The sequence below is a fragment of the Xiphophorus maculatus genome, chromosome 20 (assembly GCF_002775205.1).
Source record: "Xiphophorus maculatus strain JP 163 A chromosome 20, X_maculatus-5.0-male, whole genome shotgun sequence".
Taxonomy (NCBI): Eukaryota; Metazoa; Chordata; class Actinopteri; order Cyprinodontiformes; family Poeciliidae; genus Xiphophorus; species Xiphophorus maculatus.
Genome location: NC_036462.1, coordinates 6,585,828 through 6,608,948, shown reverse-complemented (window position 1 = coordinate 6,608,948; position 23,121 = coordinate 6,585,828). Strand labels below are relative to the sequence as shown.

Sequence of the window (23,121 nt, the reverse complement as noted above, 5' to 3'; positions counted from 1 at the left end):
CAGCGCATAAGCCAGACATGTGTTCGCTCTCCAAACAGTGTTTAGCTGCCACACTAAAACCAGCTCAGCCAGTCTTTAGCCACACACACACACACCTGGCTAGACACAACAATGTCTGTCTGACTCAGTACTTGTGTTTATGTTTCTGGGAAAAAAATCAATTCCACAGTAACGGACAACGATAATGAACTGAAAGCGCATCCATTTGTAGTCTGGGTTTTGTTAATGTGTACAGAAAACGGCTCCAAACTGAATGGTGACAGACTTACTGTACACAAACATCAATAGTTTGAGTTTAAAGTGTCAGTAAATTCTGAGTGAAAGCTGTTTTCACTCAGCCTGCATAAACATAGCCACTCTGGAAGTTTTAATGCATAGTTTTGCAGCACAAATGATTGCGAGATGTGGACATGATCCATGTGTAATGATAACTCCACCTGAAACGATCATAAAACCTGCAAGTGTGAGTCTTTTTTTTTTTTTTTGCATTTTTAGTGAGATGCACAATAGCAGAAAGTTTAGCAAAACCAAAACAAGAACACTTAAATTTCAAACTATAACCAGGGGAAAATAAAGTGTTTTTATGGTAACAATTAGTATATAAAAGGTAAATGATCTAGCTTTGACTCACCACGGAAACCAGACCACCAAAAAAACAAAAACCTCATGGGAAAAAATCATAGCATCCTTTCTTCTAACACAGACTTGAGGCAAATAAAACATTAAATATTCATCAGCAAGTGTCAACAAGTTTGGGTGGCTTTGTGTTCTGATGTGTGAACAACAGCAGGGTGGAAAGAAATCAGCAATGATTTCACATAAACAACTGCTGCTATTTCTCATTCCATCTGAATTCCATAATTTCACAAAGAAAAGATTATTTACAAGTGAAAATCGTTGAAGACTGCCACCAGGCCTTCCAAAAGTGGAAATTTCAGCAAATTCAGACTTTGCAGTGTTGAGAAAAAAAGACTCTTCGCACACATGTGAAGAGTCTTGTGTTAAGGTCTGTGACAACTGGATCAGTAAAGAATAAGTATGGCTTGTATGAAAGGGTGACGGAGAACGGCTCTACTCTTTAAAAATAACATGACAGCATGATTTAGGAGTTTCATCTGACTGAACCACAGGTTGCTGGGATAGATGAGGCAATGTGTGGATGTTTGACCATAAGTACAATGTTTGGAGAAAATCTGAAGCAGCACATCAGCAGAAAGACCTCGTCACGGGGGCGGAGGAATGTTACTGTGGGTTAAATTTGTTTTGCAGCCACAGGACCTGGGAACCTTGCAGATTCTTGAGTCTACTATGAACTTCTCTGTGTAGATGAGCAGTCGTCGGTTCAACGACCCATTTGGCCCAGACTGTTTCATCCATGATCCCAAACACAGTAGCAAATTTAAAACTAGAACATTTCTGAGGAAATGTTAAAAATGGTGGCCAAAATGTGTGTGTTGGTCGGATCCAAGTTATGGATTCTAATGCTGAAAATGAGCTAAAATGTTATGGTTAGCGTAAATGCTGTCACTCGCATGTGGATCACTGATTACCAGCGAATGTCTAAACTCAGTATGCAAGCATTAGTATTCAGCTAAATGCTAAGGCTAACTTAGCATTTTACTAACATGTGGACTTACATTTAGTATGCTAAATGTAGCCAGTATATCCAAAAATTGCTAAAATGCTTTTTTTTTTTTTTAGCTTAATTCCAACATTAGCATAAGGGTTGTCACTGGCTTATAGAGCAACTAGCATGTAAGCACTACCAGTAGAGTAAGGGCTATCACTAGCATGTTGACTAACATTAAATTACTCCATTCAGTGTGCAAATATTGGTGGATAAGCTAAAATTTGCTAAAATGCTAAAACAGCTGAAAAAACATTCAGTTTTAATGGTCCAGTTGTCAGCCTGATTCATAAAATGTTGCAGTTGGAAGATGAAGAATCCAGAAAGACTTGAAGTGCTAAGAAACAACTGCATTTTGGCTTGTTGCCTTCATCATATTTATGACCAGGATGAAGTTAACAAGCCAAAACAAGTTGGTCTAGTTTACTGGAGCCTTTACCGTACCAGATTACTGACTCTCTGTGCACCTGAGGAGTCGGTGAACTTGTGCCAGAAACATTTTGGATTTGTTGCTGTGCAGCAAATGTCTGCAAAAAACAAAGAAAATTCACTGTGAAGAGTGGTGGGTCAGAATCCCTCTAAAGTCCAATAGGACATAACGACCTCAAGTTATTGTTGCTGGTCGTTCAAAACACAATTCACCACAATTCGCTGCTTAGGCAACATAGAATTGTGGAAAACAGAGCAAAAGCACCTTGATTTCTTTATTAAGCTTTAGAATATAAATGCTTAAATCTTTGAGGATTACATTGATTTAAATCCTCCAGGAACACCTCCACTGGATTTTCTTTCTGTGGACTGACAGCTTGAGAACCTTCTTTTTATCATTTAGACGCTGTTATGCAAGAGGGATCACCTGCTTAGTGGAAAACACTGAAACATTAAAAACACCTGGCACTGAAAAGGTCCTTTCTCTCACAAAGACTAGGCTCAAATAAGCCCTGATCCTTACTACATCCTCCACATGATTCAACTCGCCTTTGCTTTGTGTGTGTGTGAGAGAGGCAAAGATAAACTCCAGTTCAGACAAAACAAATATGCGCAGAAACCCAAACACGGCTGTAACAAAGCCACTGGAAAGACATGTTGCAAGGAAAAGGAAGGACTGAAATAACTAAGGAAAGTACTTAACGAGAAGAATATTTTCGGGTGCATTTGAAGTGGATCACATGTCAAAAATGGTGCAGGAACTGGTTGAATATTTTAAATATAAAACATGTAGTAAGCACATTCCTGGATATTTTATTATTTCATATATTTATGTAAGGGATTAGAGCTTTCCTCTCCAAGTTTGCCAAAATGTTCTGCAACAGGATTATACTATAGTCTTCACATAGGAGTGATGAAGTCTAAATAGAGCAATGGAATGGAAACAAGGTGGATAAATGTCCCTCAGCTTCAAAAACAATACAAAACACACCAATATTTGAAAGGCATTAGAAGGTTTTTGGACAAAATGAGAGCAGAACCACGGATCTGTGTTAGTCAAGATACTTTAGATGTTAGTTTTCAGGAACCAGACAGATGTTGGAAGATTAAAAACAGTCTCATGGAGAGGGTGAGGTTTAAAAAAAACTGACACCAAAGCTGGATCAGACACCTGCATCCAAACATGGAGGCTGTTTTCTCCCTGTTTGCACTTGGATGAAAGTTCAGGGATATTGGAGGTAAACTAGTCACTTTAAGTCAAATGAATGAAGGAGATAAAAAGCAAAGCTTCCCTGAACTCTGTCAACGCTAATATTTGCAGCATTTCTGAGCAGTAATAACGTAAGATACAAAAACATTTATAGATTAGCATCTTCTAGAAATCTTGTTGAATCAAATTTATTATTTTAGAAAGTTCAAAATGATTTAATATGGAGGTTTACATATCAAGAGTATTTAAAATGTTTTCTGTCTCCAAACCCTGGACTGCAGTTTACCAGCTAGCTGGCAAAAGTTCAAAATAATCATTCTAAGCATTTAATGTATTAGAACATAAAAGTAATTTAAAGAATAAATTAATATGTCATTGCAGGAGCTACCTAACATTATGTTTTGTACCTGCAGCAGTCATATTGCGTTTTTAGGTTGGGTATTATTGGAAACCTTCAACTTTCCAAGTTGATACGATGACTTAAGAGGGTGAGTGAGGTAAAGTTCAAAGTTGGACAACAAATGCAATATACTATTACTCCTCCACCAAAAAGCACTTAAAAAGTCCTGAGTTTATGTCTGAATGGTGGCTGTGCTGCTGTTTCTCTAAAAAAAAATGTTGTAAAGTTTTATCTTGTTTACCAAGAAGAACACAATAAACACTTTTATTACCAGCTGTATTTAAACACAAATTAATTATCCACGTACAAACAGCAGACGTGTTCTTTAAACAGTCAGTAAAAAAGCAAACCTTGAAGTCTTCCAACAAAAAAAGACCATGGAGTTGGAGGGCGTCATTAGATGTGACTCATTTAACAAGGAAACCGAGAAAAGCTTGTTTTGGTTAAAGTCCCATAAACTGTTCTGGACTAGTTAAGAAAATCCTATAAAACAATTTCCTTCTGACAGTCGCTCTAGTCAATGGTGGTTAGGTTAGTTTAGCTAAACAATTACTTACAAATGAATAACTACTGTTTTAAAATACAGGCATCCATTAAGTAGAAGCTATTTTTGAGTATTTGGTTACATAGACACGTCCAGATTGTGTTTTCAATAATTCAGTCAATATTTGGATTAGAATATAGTTTGGACTGAATAGAACCGTTCCATTTTTAATGGCAGCAAGCAGTGTAGTTGCTCTAAGAACCACAAGAGGGCAGGTTTTTTTTTTTTTTAAGAGACCGTATTTCCCAGCATGCAACAAACAACTCGTGGGGTCATAGTTGGGAAGATATTCTGGAAGCAAAACGCAGTGTGTGTGTGTGTGTCTTTGTGCTTTCCGTCTAGACGCACTGTAATCTACGCTTTTGTGTTTGTGACACTTTGAGGTGGAGGAGGGTGGGGGGTTGTTGTTCCTGAGGTGGAGCTTGGTTTGTATCAGGCATTATAACAACATTGGGTTGCATATTGTGTCTGAGGGAGTGAATATTTGAATATGCAATGATAATTAGTAGTAATTTAAACAAAAAGGGAGGAGTCAGAGCATCATTTGTGCGTGTTTGGCTGGAGATGCAAAGATGTGGTCCCAGCTGTTTCCTGTGAGCCAGAGGGCAGAGCGAGGCAGACAAAGTCCTTTGTGTGTGTTGGTGTGTGTGTGTAGGGGTCAAGCCCATGGTCATGAGCGTCTGTGACGTGAGTGTGTGGGGGGTAGTCAGAGCGATGTGCGTGTTTCCCAGACTGAAGTGTCCATTGTCTAGATTCGGTCTCACAGACAGAACCAGCTGACTGCTCAAGGCTTTGGCTCAAATATCCCAGAGCGGACTGGGACGGAGTCTCAGAGATGTTCAAGCTGATGAACCGTCAAAAAAAATTAAAAATGAAGAGCATTGAAACGTTATTGCAACATATTCACATTTACCATCAACACATAGAGGGAAAACTGATAAAATGACCCAAATGTGATTAAATGAGTAACAACTTTATTTAGCCAACTCACAATTATGTAGTTAAATCAAAGCTTTATTTTGACACAGTTTCATTTAGTTTTTTATTTAATAAAAACCTAATTCTGTCATGGACGCGTTAACGTTTGTTTAATCTGATATATTTGCTGTTTGTGTCTAAAATTGCCAACAGCTTCTATCTAAACATGAATCTGTAACAGACATATTTGAGGAGTCTGTGCTACTGACACAATGAAAGCTGCATGTTACCCTCCTCCTATCCTTTTACTGACCTGACCCCTGACCTTTGCCCTCCCAGACACCCAGACTGTCTCACTTCACCCCCGTTCTGCAGATGCACAACAACATTGGTTTCATATGCAAAAAAGCAGACCCATCATCACAATAAGCATTTGCATATGTGGATCTGAATTTCTAATGAAAATAATTTTTTCCATGTTTTAACTGAAATTAATCAGTTCATGTTGTGTTTATCTTATTTCTGAATGCCAGAACTGTGGCAATAGATTCAATATGTTAAATCACATTTCACACAGTGCATCCATGCAAGCAGTCTTGCACATCCTAACTTAACTGCAGTGTGCTGTTTATCCGGTTTCGAAAACTTTAAGGTCATTTCTTACATCCTTAGATTAAAGACGTGCTCTGAGGAAACGCGGCAGACAAATAACGCCTCTTCAGACTAACCAACAAAAGCTACAGACACTGTAATTTCTTCTTCAAACATAATCAGACGTTAGCATGAGCATTTTGTGCACCAGACAATCTTATGGCGAGTTCGTCAGCGCCAGATTAATTAGTGGAGGATGCTGTAATTTTACCAACACAAACAGACGCATTTAGAAAAGCAGACAGTTGCTTCCCGTTTTTTTCCCTCTTCTCAGACTAATTAATGTGAAACAAGAGACAATCTTTTCCACGTTGCCACATGACAGTCTGACAGACATTGCCCTTATTTATAGAGCAAGCCTCTTGCTCCTCAGACAGCCTCTGTGTGGATTTATTTACTCTGCGACGCAGACATATAGGGCTGGCTCTGATTTCAGACTAATTAATGGGACGCTGCCGGTCCGGCGGAGTGGAAGGGCCTCAGCTGAGTGCTGTCTCGTATGCAGATCAGATATGAGGGGGCGAAAACGCACATACACCCCCTCCCATCTGAAAATAGTGCCAATGAACTTGACCCCTGCACGCACATGCTGCATGCATCTACATATATGCATGATAAGAACGTCCTGATGACTTTTTGGGGGTTCTGTGTGTTTTTTAGCGTCTAGACTGAGAAACAATGAAGAGTCGATAGGCTGGGTGAAGCAGCCAACAGAAAACAAAACCAAGTAACATAGAAAGGAAGGAAAGAAATTACAGATTAAAGACAGTGTAGATTAATCTATCAATGACTCAGTTTTGTGTTGGACCCCTCATATTGCATTAAAAGTTGCAGAATTTACAATTAATTAATCACAGCTAAAAGCATTTTAACCAAAAACCATTTATCGACAAATTGAGCAATATTTTCAATTCCAAAAATACTTTTTGCTGCAAAACTAATAACTAAATAGACATATGAACTAAACCAAAAATATTCATTGTTTTTATTCTGTTATTTAGGTTCTTCAACTATCAGAATGGTTCAAAGTGCTATTATAGCTGTAGAAGCCTGTGTGCGTCTAACAGGCGCTTAATCCAGATCTCTCATTTATCGAATCTTCCTCGGTCAGAAGGAATAGGGCGACTCCAATGGTGCAGCTCAGAAGTTTATTGATGTTTTGTATGTGTGTGTGTGTGTGTGTGTGTGTGTGTGTGCGTGTGCGTGTGGGTGTGCGTGCGTGCGTGCGTGCGTGCGTGTGTGTGTGTGTGTGTGTGTGTGTGTGTGTGTGTGTGTGTGTGTGTGTGTGTGTGTGTGTGTGTGAACAGACGGACTTTTAACAATACCACTTCAGCATTCAAGTATTTCTTTTTAAGTGATGCTAACATTAGCACTGGGAACGTTTCTGCTGCTGAAACATTTTAGCACTGAGCTAATTGGATAGCGTCGATGATAAGCTAACTCCTCTTAGCACAACTTGAACACAACAATAATGTTTTCCAGCATCCAATCATTTAAATTTCAAGCCAGAAGAGAAGAGGCTTAGTTGTCCATCACTGTTGTTTGTAGATGTCGCCTGTGCGTCAGATTTAAAGGCGTACCAGAAACAAAATTCAAAAGTTCCAGGTCTAGATTCCTTGGTATAGAAAGAAATATTCTGTAAAAAAAATTACCACTTGTAAATCTATGTAATTAATTAATCAAAATTAACACACCTTAAATAAAAGCATAACTAAACAGTTTTATCCATGTTTGGTTATCTAATTTGAAAGCATTAATCAATAGTTTAAGGCACTTCTATTTTACTGAGACAAACATTGACTCAGCTAATGAACTGGTCCGTCAGCACTTGCCAGTGTGGATCTGATGAGATAAAGAGGTGGATAGGAAAGGAAAGAATTTAGGAAGCCAGGAAACGAGAAAGCCAGAACAGGAAAAGAAGCAGGATGAGAGTCATCAGGACTCAGTTTTCCGCAATGGGAAAAAAACTGCTGCTTATATGCCTTCAAGCAAGGCACTGAGCACAGCTACCCCAGCGGCTGAAGAGAATGAGAATATTCCAGAGTCAAGTTTTATCCACAGCTGGAGATCAAAAGCAATTAGAAGCCTGGCTGACTTTCTGCAGACACATTACTTCTTCAGAGACAAATTACAGCCTTCTTATCGTCCTCAAGGATTAAATTAATCTCTGGGATGATGCCAGATGTCATTCACAGCATAAGAAAAAAACAAAACAAAAGGGAGAATTTGATCTATGCAAGATTCAGGAAACAAAACTAAATTATTGTCTATTCTTTCCTGCAAAAACGCAGAAATGCAGCATCAAACTTCTGATACTGTCTTCTGCACTTACAGGAGAAACTAACACATGTGCCTGCTTGCTCTCACACAGCGCATGAAAAAGCCAGACAGTAAAGTTTGCATAATAAGTCCAGGAGAGCCGCCAGAGCAGACTCGATGATTTAATTTCCATGATTCACTGAGTTCCAGCAAAAAAGACAGAAGAGCAGAAAGAGAAATCAATGGGAAGTAAAGTCAGAAAAGCGGAAGAAGGAGCACCCAGAATTTGTTGGTCGTTTGACAAATATTAACGTTAAAACATTTAAATCATAGTTTCCAACAGGATTTATCTAAACCCAAAGATCATACCATTAAAATTATAAGGAGACAAGACATGTCATCCCAAAAACTGATAAAATCAACTTCTTACTTACGGGTAAATACTTCTTACTGTTCTGTTTTTCTTTAAGCACTTTGTTTAAGTAAAATGACAACATTGTGATTACATCAGCGAAAAGATCCCCTCTGTGTGACAATCAAAGTTGCAGTGGCGGAATTACAAGCCAGTTGCATCAAGACTTAGTTTTGCAATACAAATGGAGTGCCAGCATAGGAATGAAGAAGCATCATCTCTGTCACATGGTAGCTGCAATTCAGACAGGATGTGGAGGGGGACTCATGACAAACGGAATCACACAGCAACAATGACGAATAAAGACGGTCAAATGCCACAGCAGCTCCTTTTGGAGAAGTGAAAGCTGTCCATTTTTAAAGTGTCTCCTGGCAAACTAAGCTTCACAGTCATTCTGTGATGTCGTGAGAGACAAAACAAAGATAAAAGGTTTAGAAAGTAAAATCTACAAAAGATTTTTGAATGTCAATCTCCAATAATAAAGGATGCATTCGAATCTGGATGAATAAATTCCAACAAGTTTGTCTTAATATGCTTACTTTGTTCCTGCGGCACAAGAAAGAACATTTATTACAATTACTTTGAAACATTATATGCATCTTCTCATGCTATCTTTCACAGATGATTATTAAAAGTAATCAAGGCTAAGATATCAAATTTCTACTGCACAGATATAGGGTTTATTTCAGCAATATCTTTAAGTAGGAGGTTTTTTTGAGTTATTTTTGTTTGATCAGAGGTCAGGAGGTCAACGGATCCAAACAGAAGTTAGGAACACAGAATTAATAAGGTGAAATATTGAATCTGTTGAGAGATGAATGAAGTGACTTTAAATTTTATCAAACGTAGCGACCAAAAGGTCAGTTGTGGTATGTTCGTCTTGGTCTCCAGGGTGTTTTATTCTGTTCAGCTTTAATTTTTCATTTCCACATGATTTGCACTAAATTATATAAAACATATTGATGTCAACATTATCATTGTAAATGCAAGCAGTTTTTCTAACTATCATTTATATAGTCTGTATGGCAGATTTACCTTGTCAAATTCATTTAAAAACATCTGTGCTTTTAAAAAGATACGTCTTGTTTCATGTGTAGATGCATTAAAGTTAATAAAAATAACTGCAGTCTATAATGCAATAAGAAATGCTTACCTCTTATTGCATTTTTTTTACTTAAAGGAAGCATACACTATGTTTGAAATATTACATCAGTCTGTATTTCCATAAACTAATGTCCATTCATGTATTTACTTGCTTATATGTAATCAGAATTCACATTTAGTCACAGTTACACTGCAAAAACACAAATGACAATTACCAAGTATTTTTGTGCACATATCCTAGTATGCTTGAATTAAGTCAAAACTAACGTACAAGTAGAAGCTTATTTGGTTATTTGTGGTTAATTATTCCTTAATATTGATAATAACATTATTTTTTCCCATGTTATAAGTTAACCTGCCAGTGGAACTAATACCATTTTTATCAATATTAAGGAATTATCTACCTAAAACAAGCTCCCTTATCTTGCTAAAAAGTTACTTTTAAGTTAGTTTTGTCTTATTCCAAGTGTTATCGATATTTAAACTAGAAACTAGACCAAGAATACTTGGCAAAATTTTGTGTTTTTTTAGTGTCAAGGCTGCACGCATGCAAGGTTTCATATGTTACATGTTCATGTTACATATAAATTAGGTATAGGCTGAAGTTTGGAGAGGAAGCCTAAAAATGTTTTAGTAATTTGATATAAGCTGAGGTGAAGGAGTTGAACATAAATCTTTATTCATTGCAGCCTTCCTGTCATCAACACGCCAGCAACCCGCCGCTCCACTCTGCGACGTTATGACTCCTTTCCTCAAATTCGATAACCAAAATAAATCCCTCTACCCTGCAGCTGAACCCACACTCACTCAAACACATGATATGGATAACATTTACGTTGGCTGTGCAGGCGGGCCGCGGATGTGTTGATTTTAGGACATGCACAGACAAATGTACTGGGAGACGGAGCTACTTGTAGGAAATGATTCTTCAGAGCTGATAACATCAATGACTTCACTGCACAGACACATGGCCAGCCTGTGAGTAATGCTGAGGTCATGTGCTTTGACTCGCCATGTCTGCCGCTTGGAACAGATGTCTTACAACCTAAGCGATCCAAATGAAGGAGGAAAGTTAGACAGCTAATGATAGTGTGCAGTGAGTCAAGGGCTCTGCAACTCCTCTGGAAGTTTAGGGAGTTTAAATGCTTTTAAATCCAGGTGTTGGATAAACAGCAGTTGGAATGCTCTGCTTTAGGACTGAATCTATAGTTTCACTTAACAACTGCTTTTCATATTTTTCTTCCGTGTGATCTTTGTCAACAGTACTCCAGATTTTCTGAAGTTTTCTAACATTTCCTCTCCAGCACCTGGCCATTTACTCCTGAACTCAAAAGTTGAACCCGTTGACTCATAACATTTGCACAAAGTGAGTAAGAACTGAACTATGCCAGGACTCACTGTCATCTGAAATCATAAAACTGGCTGGTTTGCTTTTAGATTCCAGGATAATATCGTTTTCATTTGGCCACCTGTGTTTCTTCCTTGTCGCTCATCTGCACACATTCACTTCAGCTGGCGTTTATATCGGAGTGAGGAGGGGTAAAAGTGATAAGCGCTTTGGGAATGCTGCACTCATTCCTGAAGAACACATGTTATCCATCAGAACGGCTAACTTTATTCACATGTTGACTGTTGAACTCGTACAGTATAAGTTGTCGGGTAAATACAACAACAGGTTTCACCACATTTTCTCGAGATGATAATGATTTTAATTTTCATGTGCTTAGTGATATGTCTGTGCTGTTGGAGTTCTCTGTTGATCAGGTTTTGTGCATAAAGCATAACGAACAACATTTCAGACAAAAAAAATCGGTACGGGTCAAAATTAGAATCGACAGGTCAGGCTTTTTAAAGACTGGTAATCCGCGATGAGTCGGAAAACTATAATCATGTGTCTCTATTAGATTGCTTTGGCATGTTGGAGTTTTCCTCAAGGACAAACAAGCATGCAGACTATTGAATGTGACGTGCAGCCAATCAGAAAGCGAGCTGACGGAAACACAGAGAAAAATCCAAAATACAGAAGACAAAACTGCCATGAGGGACTAAAATGTCCAGTGGACGTGTTTCTTCTCTACTAAAGATAGTCCACAAACTATCGCCATGGCTTCTTCCTTGTCGCCCATGTTTGTTTACCCTGAATTCACCATCTAAATGTTCATGAGTAAATCTGTCAGTGTGTGGTGTGTTGCATTTGCCCATATCAACTCCAACTGAACTATGTAGTCTGCAAAACACAAAGAAAATACCCTAAAATTCCCCAAATATGTGCCTTCCTATGTACAAGCATCCCTTGTAGAGAGGATTGTCAGATGTCAATGCGAACATAGCACTTGCTTTGGTTATATCAGGTTCTTAAAAGCATTGCTGGATCTGGGACCAGTGGGACCAGTGATAGACATTAGCAGAGTGGTTAAAAGCAGCTGAGATTAGTGTGCTTGTCCCTCAAAAATAGACACTAAATTTCTCATTTATCATGCATATTTCTGAGTAACTTCCTTAAGATGGAAGGATTGAGCCTTTAAGACATTTTAAACAACACATTGGATCACATGTTTGTTCTCAGATGGGAGCTTTCTTCCAGATCTGTTTTCAAGATCTTCTCGGGTCAGACTTTTAGGAAGCCCCTCCTGTTTCTATCCTGTCCCTGCTTTGATCGCCACATCTCATGTGTAAAATGTGGATTAGCCTGTGTTTTACTTGCTCTGCTGTGTCTTTCATCTCTCCTGTCACACTCCAGTTCATGCTGCCCAGTACATCTGCAGCGGCTTAAAAATAATCTTGTTTTTATAATAAAGGCCAGTGCATCATTAGTTTCAGTCTGTCAACTCCTACACGATTTTCAGCTCAGCAGAATGTCTCTTTCGGCTCCTCAGTCTCTCTCTTTTTTACCCGGTTCGTTCTTTCCAAAGTTAGGACGCATTTCTCCCTCACGCTTCTCCAGCCTGCTCTGCTCTCCTTCTTTGGTTTATCCGTTTCCCTCCTTCTGTCCTCCAGACTAAACATCACGTCTGTTTTCAGACAGAGGAATTGCGTGTTTGTGTCTATCTGCATTCTTATCTCGTCTTACTGTTGCAAGTCCAGGCAGCAATCTGATACAAGATTGAAATAGATACACTCTGATGCAGCTTTAGTCCAAAGTCTTTGTGTTTGTGAAGTATACATCCTTTTCATTTTGCACGTAGAAAATCTTACGTGACTCACAGTTAGACAGCTTGGATGAGCATGAAACAAAATGTGTGCTTTTTAAAATTCTTTCAAATGAGATCCAAGCAGCAGGAGGGGGGGAGATTATGAGGTTCACAAAACTGAAAACATAATCTACAGCTTCAAGCTAGGGTGGGCAGAAATCTGCACAACAGTTTACAAACTGAAGTAGCAGGAAGCGTGAGCATTTACTTCTAAAGTGCTACGCACAGACGCATAATTGCTCATGTATTCGTATCAAACTGTCACTCTATCGATGTCACAGTCCACTGCATACAACCAGATGATCCAAAGCCTCGTTGAGGAGAGGATGTGCATGTAGGCCTGTCAACATAACAAATTTTGCTGGACGATAAATCACCCGAGAAATTATTGCAGTGAGCAATAATATTGTCATTTTGAGACCTTTTTCAACTAATATAATGTTGACAATGACATATTAATCCAGGTATTCATACTCAAAACAAACAAAAAAAACTTGAGTTCTAAAGAATGTTTAACACTGGAACTGGAAAATATTTGAAATATCCAGAATAAAAAACAAAACAATACTAACTAAAATGGATAATGAAAATATTAAAATATTAATCATTCAGCTTGGGCAGGGAAAACAGGCAAAAGTGGCAGGCAGTGCAAACTAACTACTTTGTACTGGATGTCAAATGTTTGCAGTGTTTTTCAACAATATTAAAGTGGAGTATCTCTTTAACAACTATACCAACTGGAAATTATTAAGCTCATTTTAATTTATTATGTGATTAATTGATTTATTGCTTATAGTGACAGGCCTCTCTGCATGTGCATATATTTTTCTTTAGTACTACAAAACAACATGCAAACATTCAGATATTGTCTAAAGCAGGCCACACCAAAGAAATGCCCAAACAGTCTTACTTCAGGTGAAGTGTGAGGATTCAACCTTTGACTTATTTTGTATTTTCACACAGCCGGCTCAGAGGGAAGACTATTATTCATGGCTCACTATTTGTGAATTCACCTATTAGCTGATTTTCTGTGAAATGTGACTAGAAATTATTTGCAGGAAATCCCCCCATTCGCATTTTGTATCTAAGATATTCAAAAGACAATGCAGCTTTGGAAGCTACTTGAAGTGGTTAGTAGTTGGCCAGTAGTTCTGCAGTTATGTTAAGATGGTTTACACTGAGCACGTAAATGCACATGAAGGTATATTTGATATTTGAACATTTAAAAGAGGCAGTTGTGTGGATTATTAGCGATTACCAGGAATCCACTATAATTTCGATTCCAGCTTCCTGCTGCCTCAATTCGACGTGCCGCTGGGCAAGGCATTTAATCACAAGTTGCTTGGTTGTCTCTTTTGTCTGTGATAACCATGCCTGCAAAAAACAGCAACTCCAAAACCTTCAAAACGCTCAAGGGACGGGTCTCAAACAAACCCAGAAATACCACCAATTTAATGTCAACACAAGAAATGGGAACGCAGCCTAATCATTTTGTATTTTAGCCAGTATGCCAAAATTCAGCAAGCACCCACTTGGGACTAATGTCCTGTCAGACAGACTGCATGAGAAATAAATGACGGATGACACCAGCATGAACCCTTCTCACACATGATTGGCTAAACCCATTACTCACAGTGTCTGAAATGTCTTTCCTTCCCATTTTCAAAGTGGAAAGTCTTATAAAAAATAAACTTAAATATACCTTCAACCAATCCAGAAGCTTCTAAACAGACTGCAGGTGAAATGAACAGCAATTTTAAAAGTAGGTTTGTTAAAACTGACAGCATGCTTCATTGAGTTATTTGGCATCATATGACTGCAAGAAAAACAGGAAAACTTCAAGATGAAAATAATAAATGACTGCAGTCAGAATAAGTATATATACTGTATGTATATATATATATATATATATATATATATATATATATATATATATATATATATATATATATATATATATATATATATATATATATATATATATATGTCTCAACCATCCAGATTATAAAATAAAAAACTGCTTCAGTTCTACTTTCCATTGCAAGAATTTGGACCTGAAACAGTAAGTCCATAACTCAGTTGTTCAGACTGTAAGAAGATTAATCTGCAAAAATCCCCATCCTCACTTTTGTGACTTTGTATTATTATTTTTCTGTAGCTTTAAAAGCTGCAGAAAACATTTTGAGGATCATGTTTCTTTGTTTGCCTTGAGGTACGTACCATAGTATGAATTTAAAATGTAGAAAAGGAGGCTAAGGAAAAGAAAACAAGAGCCCATTGCTGCAGACAAAACTATAAATCAGCAGAGATGTTACTCAGTTCCAGACCAAACAAGTTATTATGTTATTATTCAGTGAAATATTACTGAATAATATTTCAGTATATTATTCTGCTTTTGTGTCCACAGAGCTGAACCGAGTCTGAGTCAGAACTGTTGGTGACCTCAGGTGGACTCACTAACATAGAAACACACACACACACACACACGCACGCACACACACACACACACGCACACATCCGTCTTTTCATCTACAACAGAGCTCAAAGTATCACAAGTGAATTCACAGCCAGCAGTGGGGAATGGACCCCAACGGAGGGTCACAGTATCTTACCGCTTCAAACAAAAAGAAACAAACAAAAATCTCACAGATGTAAACACAACATAACACACACACGCGCACACACACACACACACACACACGCAGGGATTTCCCGGATACGACCACACACATAAACGGCGCGCGCGCGTGCACGCGCAGGCAGACGGCTAGACAGACGTCTGGCTTCACCGGAATGACGAAGCGACGAGCAAACTTCAAACACCCTCCTCTTCTTCTTCTTTTCCACCGGGAAAACACACCTTTTCCTCTGTTTTTATTTTTCCACTTCCAGCGTCCTCAAAGGCGAAATTATGAGAGTTTCGACAAGCTTCATCTCATATCCTGACCATTAAGAGAGAGAAAAGGCAGACTGCAATCTTTTCTGCTTCCTTTTATTATCAGTTTGCCTCTGCAGACATGATAGGAAGCTTGCGACGTTAGTTCAAGTTCAAAATCAACCCTTATGAACCATCTGCAGGGAAAATGGTTAATTAGAGGAGCTTTTAATGATTCCTTGCAGTTTTTATGAGCAGCGCTGAAAGTAAAGTTGACAGGAAGTCGTTAAAAGGTAAAATAAACTGAAAATATTACAGGAGTAAATTCAAAGGAGAAAGTGAATTTCGCGTATTTCTAAAGGAAACGTAAGTCGGGGTAACCTGAGAATGAATGGGGTGTTTCAAACAGAGCCAAAAGTCATATGTGCATCATCACAGTCATCAAACACAGTTGAAAACAAAAGGAGTCAGCAGATTTAGAAAAAAGTATAATAAATGTTACTTACTGATTTCCATGTTCTGGATGGAGGTGTAGGGCTTACAGTTGCAAGTACAGGAGACATTGGGGGCGGTGGCGTTTAAAACACCCATCAAGTTCAACATCTAACGCCTCCCAAAAGCAGACATAAATGCTCCAAGAGATGAAGAAATTAAAAGCAGGGGGTGGAGGAGGCTGGAAGAAGGAGAGGAGACCCAAAATAAGACTAAATGACCCCCTGAAATGTCTCCTCTTGTCTCTGCGCTCTCTCCAGACTCCTCTCCTCTCCTTCCTCTCCGGTCCGTCCGTCCTCCCTCCGTCTCGGTTCTCTCCTCCTCCCCTCTCTGCTTTCTCCTCCTCTTCCTCCGAAATCCAACTATCTATCGATTTGAATGTGTCAGTCTTTCGGCGGGCTATGGAAGTGTCTGCTCCCCCGCTAGACGTGGTTCAAATCTACTTGAGTTAGTTTCATTGTCCGCTGGAAATGAAATCAGCGAATCCGTGAGTTCCGCCGAGCGACCGGCGACTAAACCGCCGAGGGACTCATGTCTGGTTCTGGCTGCGTCTCTCTCCTCCTCCCCCTCTCTCGTCTCTGGGGATTTCTGTCTCTCCCTCCCTCCTCTCCGTCTATTTTTCTCTCTTTCTCTGTCCGTCTGTCTCTCACGTCCAGTTTCCACTGTCCTTGTTGGTGCATCATAAATTTCACAGTGAGAAACTGACAGTGAAAGACAAGTCGAAGATTTATTTCTTTGTCGCCTCGCTTCCCTCCAACCGCCGTAGGGATCACACACCCTTCCAGATTATTTCATTTCTGTATTATTTTAATTATAAGACGCAAAGACTTGGTGCAATGCTAATATTAGACCAAACTAATGTTCAGCAACTGATAATTGATGCTTTGGGTATTCAACTGTAATCACAGTTCATTCTTTAACTTTGATTCAAAGTTATGCAACACAATCAAATGTGCTAAAACGTTATATTTGAAATTTGTAAAATCTGTTTCGGAGTCTAATCTAGTCTAATCAGGTGTTGCAAGATGCCGTGGAGGGTGAAAAATATGCCAATAAATATTCAGCTTTTTATTAAAAATGATCACACATCGTTGTCTATTTATTAATATGCACATTATTAATGTCAAAATGATTCAGGTAGAGGTAAATGGCAAAAATCAAGCCTTGTTTAGCTTATGAAAGCAAAAAATTTCTATCTGGAAAGAAAGCCACAGAAACCTAATAGTCTCACTTCTGTTGAGTTCAACTCAACAACAGCAACAACTTCTGGGGACGATTTAGTTTTTTGAATACTTCTTTTAGCATCTTGCCATCTGCTTACAGGGTGAACCTGCTTGGATGACCAGCCCTGAGCATCATGGTGGTTGTTTTGAATGTCCTCCACTTATTTTTCACTTTGTAGAAATCCCTCGTTTCAAGTTCTTTTGAGACCTCTTTGAACCCTAACCCGACTCCAAAGGCCTTCTGAGCACGGTTCTGACAGTCTAACCATCTCACTTCAACAACTAACTGTCTGAGGTTCAGTGTCTAAATGTCTGAGGTTTAAATTGGGCAGCTGTCTTTTAAGTTGCTGACTACTAACGCTGTAAATATGCACTGAAAAAAGAGAATGGACCTCCAACTAAAAAAAAAAATTAGCTAAATTGTTACATGTAATCAAATTAAGTTCACCACTTACTTTATTTACATTTGTTTAATATGACAACTTAATGTATTTACTTAGATAAACTTAGTTTGATTACTTGTAACAAAATATTTTTTAAAAGTTAGATCACCTGTTTTCAGTGTGTATAACTGTGTAAATTAAACCATTTTTAGTGGAAATAAATGTGGTAATATGTACTTTTTTAAGAGAAATTCTATTTTGCACAACAGTTCAAAGTCAATTTTTACTTTCAATTCACATTAAATGTTTCAATATTTTTAAAATTGATATTAAATGAAAATGATTCAGATTGCTGGTGTGGGTGTAATGGTGTGACTGGGGCGGTTCTGACCGTGTTACAAAGTTCAAATCATGCCAGCCTGGTTTTGTGGACATGACACTTCATCGCACGCCAAAGAGAAACTGTGGGATGTGAGGAATCAAGATGTTTGCATTATGGATCTGCAGCCTGCAATCTTCTGCAAAGGACCAGAACTTCAGAAATGTTTCCAACAGTTCGTTGAGTTCTTCACCATGACTTTCTGCAAATGTTCTAATTCTTCCTGGTATTTTAGGAACTAGTCATATTTCTTTTCTTGATGCTGCTGTTGCTAAGGATCGTTATGTCTGACTTTACTGCCGTCTTTTCCATTAAACCATCGCCGCAATGTTTAGCTGGTTAGCCATTGCCTGTTTATCAGTCTAGATCTGGAAGTCCCAAAGGAAATTGAGGTCATTTTTCTTAGCAATTTCATCCTCATTTAGTGGTTTTCAGGATAAATACATTAGTCTGCCACTACTTTTATTTCTTCCTCCTAAAAGTCAGGCACATAAAGCTTTGCCTTAGAAAAACCACTGATTGCTATCCATGGTCACTGTGCGCAGGCAGAAAGACAAACCAAAAGGTTGTTTTTTGTTGTATTAAAACTGCATTTTTCTTTGTTTTGTTTCATTTTTATTTTGTGTTGAAACTGCATCTATTTCAAATTCAGAGATATAAAAACTTCAGCTTAGTTTAGGAAATGTTTAAAATGCAAGGTTTTTATTTTGTGACGCAGTAGTTTCTGCTGCAGATTCACATCTACGTCATCAGACTTGTGTTTTATGGGGTTTTCACCTCAACATTTCTTCCCATAATGCATCAGTGTAAACCTAATGGTACTCTTTATAAGGCATCCACTGATATTCTGTAAGATTTCCTCTAGCTTAGTTAAGACATTTTCTTTGGAAGAAAGTCATAATTTTAACCCGTTTGTTTTACCAAAGTTTATTAGCACAAAAAACCCACTTTCAATAAATTTCTAAATTTTGTTAAATGACTAATTGTCCAGGTGAAATTACACAAATTGCAAACAACCTTTGAGATATTCTTTATACTAAATGTACTTCAGATGTTTTAGATATTACAGCTGTTTCCACAGAGCCAGACAGCGTTAGATCACTTCTATGATTGACAGGCTACTGGGACCAATGAGACCAGACTGTACCAGTATGTTTCATCTGACTCAGCCTCCTAATTAGGTCTGCTGGAGTTTATAGCTGCATGTTAAAGTGGCTTTACAGCCCAGCTGGATGCCCCAAAGCCTTAATTGTGCAGACAGAAAAAGAAAGAAAAAAAAATCACCAAAAATACTCTGTGCGAATACTGAATGCTCGCTGTGTGGAGGAAAAACGGAGCAGGCCTGTTAGGTGTTACAGTTGGCTGAAAATACCATGGGTGTGTAAGCTTTGCAACTAATGATCCAAGTAAAAATTAAACCACGTAAGAGATTACAGCAGTTCTAGAGCAAATTGGCTGATTTTATAAAACACTAATTATTAAAAAAAAAAGACCACTTTGGAAGAATTCAAGTTATATAAACACATGTTATGGTTGTGCATTGAGAGAATAAACTAGACAATAATTACCGCCGCAAGAATGAAATCCTATTGTCCGCTTATAAAACTAAATAAAGTAAATAATGATAATGGGTAACCAGTCGACTTAATAATTTGAGAGGATGAAAAGTCGTCTTTGCCGCCCTCTGGTGGACACTCGCGTCATTCCTGCAATCTGAGCACATTTTGTTTTGGCTTTTAGTTATTAAGCTCATAAGTATGACTGGGGTGTAAATCATAGATTCTGGGAGTGTGTTGGGTGTATATTATTTAAAAAATGTAAATACCTCCAGGTAAGGTGTTTGTTTAAAAGGGGATTACTAAATTAGAGCAATACACCGGAAAACATGGTAAACTTTTAGCTTTAATATCATTTAAATATTTTTGTGTCTTTCTAAATCCTTTACTATATGTAAGCAAAGCATGATGGAATTAAAAAGATTGCTTTGATATATAAAATACAGTGTTTTATTGTTAAGTTGGAAACATCATTGACTTTTTGTCCTTGAGTTTAATAACCTGGGTTTTGTCTGTCAGGACTGGTTTGAGCTCCACTAAACTACGATGACATTTGGGTCAGTTTTAATCTCCCAGTGGAGACCCTGTAAGTCAGTTTCATGATGCTTCTTGTCCTCTTTTGATCTGCCGCAGAGCTTTTTAAAACCTGTTTAACAAATAAAGCCTTCACTGAGCCTTCTAAAGAAGGGTGGAGATGGGTAATGACACGACAGGTTCTCAGCGATACTTATTCCCAGAATGCTAAATGATCAGCCTGCTTCGTCTCTCGTCTAATGATTTTAAAACACAACAAAACCATCTGCTGTTGTTGTTTTGCAGATACAGGGAGTTTTGTCTGTGCTAAAGCACTACCAGTGGGTTTGAAAAACTTTCCCCAAAATAATGACTACTCTGTAGAATAAGTTGGAAAGATATTTTTTTGCAGAATAGTATAGTTTCAGGAGATACACTGGATGTTTATTTGAAACCTTTGGGAAAAAGTATTTCGATCCTTGTTTTTGTGAGCTGTCACTCATAGGTGTTTCAGATAATCAAATTTTAAAGACAGAAAACAAACAAATAAAAAGCTGAAAGAAAGATTCTTTTATTTATTGAGGAGAAAAAAAATTATACAAACCAGACTGGTGAAAATATAACTAAGATTTTAGTCTGAATTGCAACCTTTCATTACTTCTCTTCATTTTTCCTCTGCAATATAATGTTTTTTGTTTAATTATTGTGTTGTAAATTTTTACAATATTCAAGAGGCTTCAGCGTCTTATTCAGACCTGGAGAGACAGGTCTATTAGAAAGTGGCTACATATGTAGGGTTTTGGGGAAATCGTAATCGCGATTTTCCAGAATTATGATGAATTCAACACGTTGGAATGACACACAACATTTTATGAGCTGTGCGATGCTGTGAGAGCTCTGGTGGAGTCAGCTGCACGTTGTCCAAAATGAAAAAAACTACAAACCACAAAGAAGATTACTTCCTGTTGTCTTCTTCAGCATTTCTGGCAGTAGTAACATCAGGTTGTTGATCATGTGAATCGTGTGATGCAGAAAAAGTGTTTCCATTGCAGTCTTGCGAAATATATTTACTTTGTCATGGCAGTGAAATCATCCCATCCTAACACAAAAACTTTTTATTGGAAAACATCAGTTTTTTCAACAGCAAAATTATTTTCATAATTTCAAGTTGTGCAATTTTAAGGCTAATGGAAACGTGATGAAAAAAGCCTAATCACAAACACTTAATGCCAATTGTTGCTACCAAGGGTTTCACCAGTTATTACAAAGATTTTAATGCCTATTTTTTTCTCATTTACAAAATTATTGTTTGAGAATTGTATATCCTCTGGTTATGTTTGTCTAAAATTAAACTTATCTTGATGGTCAGAAACAAAAACAGAAGAAATCAGCGGGTAAATCCTTTTCCGCAGAACTATTGCTGATTGTGAGGTGGTCCAAGCCCAAGGGGAAAAGCTCTTTGTGTGCGTTGTAGGTGGAAGGCCTCAGCACAGGCAGCAGGCTGAGACAGATAATCGAGCTGGCTATGAGTCAATTTACCGTCTGAAGGGGCTGAGTCACCGATCGGACACCCAGGTGTGGTCATTCTTTGTGTGCCTCTTTCTTTCACTCTTTATCACACCCTTCCTTTGAAGACTGGAGTGGCTGAATCACTGGGTTGAGTACTTGCTCTCTCAGAGTGAGCGTATCTATTTATCGCTGTCTGTTCAGATGCCTGAAAATGTACAATGTGCATTAAAAAAAAAGAAGCAGAGCAAAGCTGGAGAGGAGATGAAAAGGAATCCAGGAGGGTCAGGTTGAGTACGAGAGACAAAACAACACACAGCTTCTTTTTTTTCTCAATTCTGTAACTCTATAACCAAACATGAAAAGTTATTGCAACATCTATTATTTTATCTTTAGCTTTAATGATTGATAAAAATAAAAAAAACATAAGAGAACTGATCCAAAAGCACACAGCTTTAGATACATTACAGCTCTTCAATTAGGTTAATTTGTGAAAAGATTGCTAAGTTGATTCAAGGCCCCAAGCTAAATGAATCCAGAGGACATTTGTAATTAGTGCATCTTGTATGCTTCAATGTTAGGAATAAAATCAAACAATCATAACTTTGTGATTTTCTGGCAAGATTTTCCAGTATGAAACTGTTGGTAGTTTACAAATTACTGAACGACTTGGCACCACAATACATGAAAGATCTGCTGTTGGATCAACCTTCCAGACCTCTCAGGTCTTCTGGTTCTGGTTCTGGGGATGCAGAGCAGAACCAGAACCAAACATGAAAAAGCAGCTTTCAGCTTCTATTCACCACAAATCTGGAACAAATGTCCAGAAAACTGCAAAACAGCTGAAACACTGAGTTCCTTTAAATCCAGACTAAAAACCCAAATGTTTCGAGTTGCTTTTGAACCGTAATAAATGGAACATAGACCAACATATTTGATGTGCATTGATGATTTTGATGAGGGCAATCAACACAATGTAATATTTGTTATTGGTTTCTCAAATTGGTAGACTTTATTGAAACGTGCAACACAAATAAACTTAATTGATTGCTTAATGTGTTGGAGGAGGGATATGTCTAAACGTTGACATATCGTTTAGACATGTCAACGATATGTTGACATGTCTAAACGAGTCATAGTCATAAGGACTCTGACTCAAAAGTTCAGTTTTTATGTAGATATATTTTTATATTAGTCTGTCACAGGGTTAGATCCTAAACTGAGGAAAACAGGATGATGCCGGCATGTCAAGGAGCAAAAACACAACTTTAGCAACTTGCTAAGATGAAGCATATTCAAAACGCGACCTGATGATATTGCATCAGTAAGCAAATGATGAGCTGGGGAAACAACAGATTACACTCAGCGTAGGTTGTTGGTAAGTTAATTAAGTATAAAATGAATCAAGGAAAGAGAAGCCACGAGAATATAAGAAGGACATAAGAACGA

General features: G+C 38.0%; 1 protein-coding gene across 2 annotated transcripts in view; it reads right to left on the bottom strand.

Annotated features, from left to right (window-relative positions):
* LOC102232128 (protein TMEPAI) overlaps positions 1 to 16,662 on the bottom strand; it is a 37,827-nt gene extending 21,165 nt beyond the window's left edge. The window contains exon 1 of one of the 2 annotated variants that reach the window (XM_023325320.1): positions 16,127 to 16,662. In XM_023325320.1, the coding sequence (XP_023181088.1) occupies positions 16,127 to 16,223 (97 nt within the window). In that variant the 5' untranslated portion in view covers positions 16,224 to 16,662. Of the gene's footprint in view, positions 1 to 8,472; positions 8,532 to 16,126 lie in introns of those variants that run through there. The other variant, XM_023325322.1, reaches the window with a different exon arrangement.
* Positions 16,663 to 23,121: the final 6,459 nt, after the last annotated feature.